The sequence below is a fragment of the Rutilus rutilus genome, assembly GCF_951802725.1.
Source record: "Rutilus rutilus genome assembly, chromosome: 12".
In the NCBI taxonomy this organism is placed as follows: Eukaryota; Metazoa; Chordata; class Actinopteri; order Cypriniformes; family Leuciscidae; genus Rutilus; species Rutilus rutilus.
Window position 1 is genome coordinate 34,447,499 of NC_140217.1, and position 11,725 is coordinate 34,459,223.

Genomic DNA, 11,725 nt, shown 5'->3' on the forward strand with positions numbered 1-11,725 from the left:
TTTGTTGTTGCTCATAATGGTTCAATTTCCCAGCAAACAGGTGGTTCTTGTTGCTATTAAGTGTTTTAGGAGAAAAAAAGAAAGAAAAAAAAAGTGGATTTTACCCTGGGGTAACCTATGTTCCTTTGACCTAGTCAAAAGACTGTAGACAGATCGAAGCTTTAACTTTGTTGTATAACAAAGCAGGTATGCATTTTCCTAAATCTGACCATTATTCAGTGTAGTAGCACATTTACTTCGGTTTGGCATCATATTGACCCTGACAAACAAACAAAAATGCAGCAAATAGAATAAAACATCTGCGAGGTGATATAAAGCAGGTTATCAAAATAAAATTGCATTAGAAAAGTGATATGGGGTGGGATATTTCTTCCGAAATGTAGAATAGTAAATCCAAAAGAAATCATGAATGACTAAACCAGAGTTTAAAAAAATACAATATTTATTATTGCAATAAGTATTCAAGACATAGCTAAAACATTGTTGTAAAAAAGAACATTGTTATCTGTACAGTTTTAATAAGATTTGGCATATTAGCACGGTCAAGATCTAATTCTGTAGCGGATCTCTAGATCTCCCGCTGGTTGAAGAATGCCAAAGCCGTATCGGCTGGGGTCTACCAATGGCAGCGTTGCATTCTTGTTACATAGCTCCAGATCAAATCGAGCCAAGATTGTGAACACAAGCCTAAAGGGATTGGAAAATTAGAAAATAATTCCAAATGTCATTATAAGTTGCTAACAGACAGAAGCATTAAATAGGCAAAAGCTTATGGATGTACTTAGAGCAGCTGTTGCTAAAACAAGGACTAAAGGTATGGTCACATTAGTGAAATTTTGCTAATAATTTTAAAATGGGATAATTGGATAAAAAAAGATCCATTGATTATTGTTAATAGTCTAGTAATGGCACTTTCAAACTAAGCAGCATCTTGTTTGTCAACGTGATGAATCCAAGGAACCACCTTGAACACAAGCAAACTTATTCTCCCTCACTCGAAAATCCCAATCGTGTGGATTCCTATTGAAATTATTGGAAAATCTTGCACAGCAACAGTAAATGTGACTGCACTTTAAAGAGGACCTATTATGCCATTTTACAAAGTCTTGATTTTGCTTTTGGAGTCTATTTTAATAGGTTTTCAGACTTGAGTTTTTCACATATTTTACATTGTTGCAGTACCTCTCTTCCCCTTCTGTCAGTAACACTCTGTTTAGTGCCTGTCTCTATGAAGCCCCTCCTTTATTACCATTTTGTTGGTCAATGGTCAAACTCATCGAGCATGTTTCGGAAATGTCACGGACCTTACCATCACCACAAGTTTCAACACTAAGGCAACTCAACCAGGCCTCGTCCCTCTTTATCTGCTTATGTCTTGGGCAGGATTTATTTAAATTTGGAATAGTGTGACGTGTACGGAAGAAAATTCAAGACTACAATCGAGAATGTATTGCTCAAACAGCAATATTACACACTAAAGAGCATAATGGGTGTTGATGTGTTGAATGCTATTATACTCACTCTTTAATTGCACTAACTGCAAATTGCTGTCCTGGACACAGGTTGTCTTTGGTCCCCCAGGGCATGGAGGGATATTTCACCCTCACCCCTTCCTTAAAGAAGTCCTTCCTCTCTGTCCCATCTGCATTAAGGAAGCGGTCAAACTGGAACATCTGTTGCATTACAAGACAGGCAGAGTTAAAATTTGGATAATTGTGTCTTTGAGTGTAAAATTAATACAACATAACGGTATTAGTAGCACCTGCCAACAACATTAAGATTGTCTTGATGAAACACTGTAATGTTTGTGAGACATGTCCAATGTTTGCTTGCAGGAACAGCATCTTGCTGTGCTGTTAATCAATTTACTATTAATCAGTATGCTTGACATATAAGCTTGGATCAGATCTGTAGTTCACAGTGCCAACACACAGCACTACGGTGTGCAACGTCAGCATTTTGGCCTACAAAGTGGTGTGAGCGTCTGTTTCTCACAGATAGTAGGAGCAGCAGCAGTGTCTATAAACTGTGGCCCCCTTCCCCCTATTTGTCTTTGTGCCAATGACAGCACTTGAATGGCTAATCCCAGATATTTTACTAGATTAGCCCTTTGACCTGTGCAGAATGTAATCCAAGCTTGATCATAATAGTGGACGTCAATAAAGATAAATAGGTTTAGGTTATGTCAATAAGTGAGGCGTGTTAATAAAGCAATAAGCAATACCATATCTGCCAAAAAAAATAAAAAAACTCTTAGCAGACAGATCTAAAACAATCAGTTACATCTAAAAAATAAGTTAACATTTTAGAAACGTGAACTTGACATCTTGATCCTAAGGAAAGTACAGAATAAGATTAAATTAAATTAAATTTTGAATTAAATATATTTTTTTCTAGTTGGTGTTGCTATATGGTTGCAATGTTATTAAATTAATTTAATTAATTTAAATTTCCCCCGCATTTTCTAATTGGTACTTAAAAACTCACCAACAAGATGTGGTTGATAAGGTGTTAAATTAAATTCACATATATTCCTTTCATTTTATAACAATTATTTTATTTTTCATTTTCTGATTGGTACTTGCCCATGAAAAAGTCACCAACACGATGCAATGGTGTTGCTGTGTGATTGTTAAGAGTGTTGTAGGTGATTTCTATGGCATTGCTATTTGGTTGCTGGGGTAGCCTACTCTGGCTTGCTCTGGGTCAAACATTTTGAAAAGAGCCAACCACCAAGTCTCTATTTATTATATTCTAGATGTGGCTTGGTACCTTTATGTGAGTCTATGAAAATGTTTAGGCTGTAAAATAAAGCAGTGTAAGCGCTCGAGTCTATTTCAAATGCACCTATTTTTGATAAAGTGAAAATCAATGCACGTTTAAAATTGATCTCAAATCTCGCACAGATTTTCTACAGGTAATAAATGATTTCTCCCCCAAGTGAATCTCATCTTTCTGCCTGATTGAGTTCAGGAAGTGGAATCTGAGAGTGCACCTCTGGCTGTTGGTGGATCTGCGGGTCCATTTGAGGGCTGATGAAGGGGAAAACGCACAGGCGATCGCCCCGTCGGAGTTGGTATACTTGGCCATTGCTTAAATGAATCTTCTTATCTTTCATCACTTCTCTAGTGATTAGAGCAGCTGCAGTTAGACGCAGAGTCTCTTTAAGAACACTATCTGTAAAAACAAGTGACATTTAAAAACAATTATTTTAATTTGAAATGGAATTGCTTTTGTAATTCCCATCTTGAAATATATATAAGCACATGAACACACACAAATATTAAGCTGTAAAATATAAAATATAAATATAATTAATAATATAATAATATATATAATATATAATAATAATATAATAAATATAAAATACACATATTTACAAACTTTTATGTTAGTGACACCCCTAATATATATAAACTTTTATATATATATATATATATATATATATATATATATATGTGTGTGTGTGTGTGTATATAAAGTTTGTAAATATATATATATGTGTGTGTATATAAAGTTTGTAAATACATATATTAGGGGTGTCACTAACATAAAAGTTTGTAAATATATATGTGTATTTTACAGCACTATATTTGTATATTTATATACACTTAAATTTTAATCCAGGATTCAATGGCAGAAATCGATGTGCATATACACAAGATTTTCTATGGATGATAAGCTATCTCACTGATGTGACCTACCAAACACTGGAGTGTTTTTCTGTCTCTCTTCTGGACGGAGGTGTTTTCCACCTTGGATTTCCTCTCTCACAGCCCTTAGCGCTTCAGGGTGGGTGAGTAAGCAGCCCAGTACCCAGAATGCAGCGGGACCTGCGTTCCCCTGAGGACATAAACATACCTTAAATTACTTTCAAACCAACCACTAAAAAAGGTTCTTCCGACACTGAATATTTTTTACATGAAATGTCTGGCTTTACTAGATCTACAGTAAACTTAAACCAAGAGAGAGTCACCTGACACACTGACATGTCACAAGATGTATGACATTTTTATATAAATATACAGCAGGGTCTAACCGACAGCATATTGCTTCTCCAAAAGCGGTTTATATCAATACTGCTGTCAGTGTGTGCAGAGCAGTGCAGTTAAACCTGTCATACAACAATTGCTGTGGGTTCAGAGAGACTCCCCACTGACAGTCAAGGTCAATGAGGGATGAAGACTCAGAAACAGACTGTTAGGTGAATCTGTCTGTCAGTAAACCTGACAAAGCAAAGCACTAAGAAATGCTTTCTATGTGAGGACATTCCTATGTGATTGCCATTACTTTTGAACTACATTCAAAAGTTTGCGGTCAGTAAGATTTTGAACTGTTTTTGAAAGAAGTCTCTTATGCTCAACATGGCTGCATTTATTTGATCAAAAATACAGTAATATTGTGAAATAGAATTAACTGTAATTCTATTTGAATATATTTTAAATTATCATTTATTCCTGCGATGGCAAAGCAGTCTTCGTTGTCACATGATCCTTCAGAAATCATTGTAATGCTGATTTGGTGCTCAAGAAACATTTCTTTCTATTATGAATGTTAAAAACAGTTATGCCGCTTAATATTTTTGTGGAAACCGTGATACTTTTTGTACATTTACAGATACATAAATGTACATTTGTTAGCATTTATTTGAAATGGATTTTTTTAGTAATACAGTAAAAGTCTTTACTGCCCTAGTGCATTTGCTAGGGCATTGTTGGGTGTAGTTTCTATTATAAAGGCCCATTCACACCAAGGACGATAACTATAACGATAAAGACATAATTTTAAAAAAATTGTTCTTAACGTAAAAGAATAGCTGAGTCCACACCACAACTATATTGATAACGGCACAGAGAAACAATATTGTTGGAATCACTTTCACAACAATCAGAATCAATCCTGCTTAAAAGAGCTTAAGCATTTAAAGCAGCAAAACTGCAGCACGTGCTTATAATAAACAATGTTCGTTGATGTGGACGCTAATATAGTTATTGTTATAGTTATCGTTCTTGGTGTGAAAGGGCCTTAAGTCTTTTATATTCTATTTGATTGATTTGTCTCTTTCTTCCTTCAGTGGGGGAAATTTTAGGCCTTAGTGCTTAGAAAAGTAATAGCACACTTCTCTTCAACAAGCTACATTATGTTTTTACAGTATCATTCATGTGCAAAACACAAACTATAGGGGATGGGTTGTGTGCCAAAGCTTAATACCTATGGCTAGGAGTTAACCTTAATCCCTAACCCTAAATATGTATTATTAGCAAGCACCACAAAGTATGCAGTGAAGCTATTTCTCTTTAGTTATACTGCTCTCATGTGGTTACATTAGGGTACTGCTGCATGATGGCTTAAACAATGTAAATCTATGCTCAAATTTAAAAAGGAATAGTTTGTCATTCTAAACCCATCTTACACCCCCTTATGCACGTAATAATTCTGTCAAACTTAGGAGAAGCATGAACACCTCCTATGCATAATTACCTTAAGTTACAATAGAATCATTCAGCAAATGTTGTTTGGCCTCAGGATGTAGCGTTTCAGGTGTGCTTTGGGCAGCTTGTCAAATTTTGTGTTCATGTACTCTGGAAGTGTCAGGAACTCGAGTGAAATCCCACACCGTGCATTCCACAGGTAACAGGCTCTTTTGTTTGCAGTAAGATCGCAACGAGTGCAAAAGCACCTATCCCTGTGGCAACTTCAAGGTGTTTGTATATCACCACTATGTAGTCATGAATGATTATGAATGATATCATTCAAAAAGAATTCTAAAAGGAATAGCTCACCATAATGTTCATGATGAAGAACTACTTTACCCAATAGTTCATGTTATTCCAACCCTGTATTTTTTTTTTTTTTCTAAGTAAAATACAAAAGGAGATCTTCCATACAAGGAAATGAATAGTCATTTAAACTGCCAAACAAAAAATCACCATAAAAGTATGAAGTCTTCTGAAACCATATGGGGTTTATTGTTATGGAAAAGAACAGGGAATTGAGGTATACTATTCTAAAGCTAAAGAAATGCTTTCATAAAACAGTGTAACTTTTGAATGATAGTGTATATTTACTATTACAGAATGTGTTCTATTACTATTATACTATTACTATTTCTATAACTATTTTGCAATGCATTTGGATTTTTATGCCAGTATGCACTTGTGAAAGTGATACAGACAGGGAGAAACTCACCTGTGTGACCCATAGCTGAAGCAGCATTGCTCTCCTCTGAGTCTCAGTATCAAGGCCTTCACCCTGAAGTTGCTGTACATAGTCTCCCAACCATGACTTGTGTTTTGGTTTTCTATCTAAACATTGTGGAGTCAGACATTTCCACAGTTTTTCTCTTGCTGAGTTTGCAATTTGTTTCTCCGCTAAAAAAAAAACAAAAAACAGGTTAGTTATGTAATTATCATCTAATTAAAAATGTATTTACAAAGAAAAACTAATGTAAGAATGAACATCTGTTTTTCTAACTTTCAAATTAAACCTGCATTACCTTTGTTTACAGTAGTTCGAGCCAGTTTAGGTAAAAGCTTGTCAAACCGGCGAAACTCCTCGTAAACTTCTGTTAGTGCTGCACTATTGTTCTTCTCTACTCCGAATACAGTGAGATAGCCAGTCCTGCAGAGGGAAAAAAAAGACAGGAAATGATAGGTATGAGGATATACAGCATCCATTTTTCTTTTTTTAAACCTAGAAAGCCGATTAAGTGGGCCTTAATTGTTTTGCACTAAATCCAGTTTTTCGAGACTGTTAAAACAACATTTAAGCATTTGTTTGGTCACCATTGTCACAAAATGCCACGTTTTACTGCATGACCTAAAGGCATATATGAAATAATCAAGCTGCACCTTGTGGAGGCATGACAGTCTTCTATTGTACGACAGTAGTAAGTGATAATTATTGTGCCAGCTTTTGGGCGGGACAGTTTCTGCTATTTGATGGGTCCAGAATGATTGCCAAATCAAGTATTTAGCCAAGCAGTGTGCAGGTGAAGCAGTTTTTCACAATGACAATGCAGCGGATCTGTTGTGTAACTTACAGCTTTATACAGAAAATAAAATGAGGTACAAAATTAAGCACTTGCTATAATAATGACCATAAATATGGTTATCAGGGCCATTGAGATTTACTATAAACTTAATCATCAAGTTTTAGTTTTAAAAGTGCATTTCCAACATGCTTCCTACTGAGTTTAGCTCTCTAAGTGTGACAAAAATAGTAACTCTTCTTGCAGCTGTGGTTCTGCTACATGTAATCTCCTGATCATTTCACAAGGCTTGTGGTGTGTTTTGAAAACGTTGAAAACGCAATAAGTAGGTCAATGGAATAAAATACAATTTTAAATTTAAAAATGCAACTTCTCTTAACTTGAGCAATATGTGCGAGTGTAATGGTTGAAGACGTCCGTCTAGTTCGTGTTCACATTATAGAACAATGGAAAAGTTGCATAGCGGAATGGAAAAATGTGTTCCGTGTGAACGGCCCCTTATAGTCTTAAAGGGTTTCTAATTATGTTGATTTTAGAGGTTGACATACTTGAAGAGCAAGCTGTAGCAAAAATTAAAGAGTCCATCTTTTTTCCACTCAGATTTCTTAAGGTCCATTTCTGAAGAGTCCATGAGCAGGTGGAGGTTGTTCTGCATTGAGCTGCAGAGTTGGGTCAAAGCGGTCCCCTGAAAATACCTAGTCAAACACACACAAACACATACTGTATATGTATTTGGTTCAAATCAAAAAATCTATTTAGCATCTTAAAAAATATTTCTGTCATTACAACTCTCTGAATGTTTGGCATGGTAATGGATATGACAGTGTTAATATGTTTGGTCTTGGCAGAGTAGATCTGTTATGCTGCTGCTGCTGTTATTGCTACTGCTGCTTCAGAGTAAGTACAGGACTTGCTACTGCCAATACATACATGGCACGCTGCCACTGCACAAAACATACATGAATTAGCCATAGCAGATAGCAGGTGGAGCTGGGGAAGGTGGAGGGGTTTTAAAAGCGCACTGCAAACTGCTACAGCAAACACTGACCAAGTATTTGAAAGTATTTGAAACTGACCAAGTATTTGAAAGTCAAATACTTGGTCAGCAAACACTGACCAAGTATTTGAAAGTCAATGAGCAGCAAGCTCATTGGCTACTGATAGAGCAGGAACCAATCAGCTGTGCCCTATTGAAAACGATGTCTGCACCATTCTAGAGTTTCATGACAGAACTTTGTATTTAAAGCAAATTCTCAAGATTACATTAGTTCAGAAAGAGCGACTTATCAGAAACCTACATCTCTGCTCTTTCCTTCTCAGATTCAGGGTTGTGATTGGGCAGATTTAGGCTGAAGATTCTCTTCATTAGGATCTGAGCATAGCCAGTCTGGTCAAGCGTGTTCACATCTGACAGGACTTCATCATAGCAGTTGGAGTCCAGCAGAACAGTGATGTATTTTCCTGCTGCACGCACCTAGTTCACATTAGATTAGTGTGGTTAGTGCTAAATATGGAAGTAATCTGAGACAGGAAATGTTATGAAATAGAACAAGATTGTTATCTTAAAAAAAACATTTTACATTTACATTTCGAAATTAATATTCTACAAACCTATATGATTTCATTAGCCACATGACACGTTGCATTTGTAAAGTTGTAAATTATAAGAAGCTGTAATTGTAAATCTTGTAAATTGTGACATTTTTAGATATAAAGTCACAAATATGTCAGTCAGCAAGAAAGACCCTGTGTGTCCATGTAGATAATGTACATGTAAACTGTATTTTAAGGTAGTTGATTGGAAATTTAATGCAATCTCAAATTGCTTTACTTCATCTAAAACTATTTTTAAAAGCATTTTTCTAATTTGACCTTTGATCAGTTGAGAGACTACGTTAAATATTTGAATATTTAAATGAACTTTAAAATTGCTAAAATGCTAACCTGTATTCCCTGTTATTCGTCAGCTGCACATTAACAGAACAAACGCACCTTATGATAGACTGCTGATTGAATGCTGGTGTTATTTTACTGTACGAAAATTTGACCTAACAAGAACTCACTGTAAAAATGTCTCCGTGCTTCTGTTTCATCCGAGTCAGGAATTTAGCAGCATCTTTTCCAAACTCAAGCGCGTGACCAAGCCAAGGGATCATTCCTTTATCAAGAGGAGGTTCATTTCTTCGTCTGCAAAAACGACATATTTAATTCGTAATTGCTTGAGATGTGTATTAAAAAAATAAAAATAAATAAAATAAAATAATTCTCTTTGAAAGTATCGTTCGTCAGACTCGAGAGCTGGTCTGTCTGGACTCACCTTGTCCGTCTCGCGTACAAAAACAGAACAACGAGTCCCAGCAGGAGAAGCGCAGTCCACATGATGACGAGGGTGCCTGATCTACTGCACTGCTTTCCAGAGTTAAATACTCAACTGAAACCAATACTAACATACGTCACATCACATCTCGTTACAAAATTCACAACTTTCGAAGCGGTGGGCGTGTTTGTCTGACTTAACCTGACGATGACATACTGTCTGTCACGAAAGTTTCAGTGGAAACAACACGACTGTTCGTCACGATGATTAGCGATACAGCATTCAGATAAAGCAGATCAATACCTAGGCCTACTTTAAACTTATCATAAACACGATTTCATCAGTTTGCGAATTACTTATGCAACGACGTTTTAGTTGTAAGATTTTTAAAGGATTTTTCTGTTGTCGAATCGGTGTTCGTCTCACATTTGGTTTCCTTTTGCCTCCTTTACGTCGTTATTCGTTAATATTAATAAGACTTTAGGTGATACACGATATAAGTAGGAATATTAAAATGGCACATACTGTAGTAACATATGGTAGGCTAGGCTACATGTTTTGCCAAATGCTACAAGCTATTCTAAATGTAGGATATTGCCCAAAACCATCGTTTCCAGGTCGAGAAGTCTAAAATGAAGAAGTTACACAAATATTTAGCAACAATTCATGACTTCTCAGCAAATGAATCATCTTTAAATGGAATGTCAAACAAAACAAGACCATCCACATAATTTTCTTGTAGTTTTCTCACTTATGATTTATTGACAGACACTCTTATATTTGATAAATGTTTGCTATGGCTTCTTCATTATATTCTGGAATTAGTCTATACTTGGGTATAGATGTGTGTATATTATAATAATGATTAATGAAGGACTTCACCTAGTGAATATGGGAAATCTTTTGACATGAATCATGTTAGGTGTATCTTTTTTTGTCCAGCCATTTTCAGAGATTAAGGGTGTGTGTGCTGTCCTCATGTTCTATCTACTGATGACGAAGTTCATCATTGTAGATGTGTTTGCTAAATGACAGGTGGGGCATTTTAACGATTCAACTTGATCTGTCTTTGAGCTGTCTAAATGTAGGAATGGATCTGTTATACTCAATTTGCTATATGGGTATCTAGATTTATTAATACAACCTACAAGTAACAATAACAGTTTTTCATAATAATTAATAATAATAATTATATATATATATATATAATTATTATTATATTAGGCCCTATAGTATATATATATATATATATATATATATATTGTGTGTGTGTGTGTGTGTGTTACGATAGGTGACTCAAAAACAAAGAAGAGCTGGATCCAAATGCTGTGAGTTTAATAATAAAATAAACATAACAACAAATCCGAACCAGGGAACCAGGGAACCAAATGAGTGCACCAAACATAACATCCATGTAGGACAAGACATGACAAGGAACACAAAAAAAACACTAGGTTTTAAAAAAACAAGGGGTAATTGCCAAACAAGACACACCTGGGAAAAATCAAAGAACTAATCAACAAGAAAAACTAAAGGACTACAAAACATGGCGCAGAACAGGACATAACATAAAAGTCCACACAAAACCAGGAGAACACATTGTGGGATCATGACAAATATGTATATAAAACAACAAACAAATATTGTAAATATAGGCCTATACAAAAAATAATATATTATAAATATTCATAAAACAAAGAAACAATCAATATAAATACAAATTTAGAGAGTAAACAGTCAAAATTACAATTTTAAATCTAAGACAAATGCTTGTCAATTTCTGACTGTCCATAGCCTGTCACGCCTACATCTGGGCTAAAGCGAGAGGCTAAATTCTTTACCAAGAGTATTTGTAACAAAGCTCATTGTCAGTGAAATCAAAAGCTTTTACATGAGGATCATGCCTATTCAATTTCCAAGTCTTTAGAACAGAATGGCTGACTACAATCAGTTGATAAGCTGTTTAAAAAGCATTGCAGCATTAAACAGTCCATAAGGTGGCGACTGAGTCACACTCATAGGAGCTTCTAGTCCAATGTGCTATGCCAATTCTCCGAATGGTAATTTGAGCATTTGTGTTAGAAAGAATTCTATTGTGCTAGTTAGTTACAAGAAAGCTAGATAAGAAAGAACTTTGTGGTAATTTTTCAATACGCCTACCTATGGACTGGACTACTTCCACAACTACTTCCTCGTTCTAGTTAGTAGGCCTACATATCGGGAATTTCCGGTTAGAGCGTTCAGCGCATACATGAGAATGCAGATTATCACTATGTTTTATGGCTGCAATTGATTAAAACGATGATAAATGATCTCTGTATTGATTACCTTGAGCCTGCTGAAATGTTCCTATAAATATATTTTCTTTCCAACTGTGCATTATGAAAAATAAATAAGCTAAATATATGTATCCACTA

The 11,725-nt window shown here is 35.4% G+C and overlaps 1 protein-coding gene across 1 annotated transcript; it reads right to left on the reverse strand.

The window, feature by feature from the left end:
- Nucleotides 1-419: 419 nt before the first annotated feature.
- On the reverse strand, nucleotides 420-9,520 carry ptgis (prostaglandin I2 (prostacyclin) synthase). Its single transcript, XM_084425048.1, has 10 exons — nucleotides 9,309-9,520; nucleotides 9,055-9,178; nucleotides 8,290-8,465; nucleotides 7,540-7,686; nucleotides 6,497-6,621; nucleotides 6,190-6,371; nucleotides 3,705-3,843; nucleotides 2,996-3,177; nucleotides 1,522-1,673; nucleotides 420-687 (listed from the first exon to the last, which is right to left on the reverse strand). The coding sequence occupies exons 1-10, from the start codon at nucleotides 9,368-9,370 to the stop codon at nucleotides 543-545; spliced, it is 1,434 nt and encodes a 477-aa protein (XP_084281174.1). The 5' UTR covers nucleotides 9,371-9,520; the 3' UTR covers nucleotides 420-542.
- Between the last annotated feature and the right edge of the window lie 2,205 nt (nucleotides 9,521-11,725).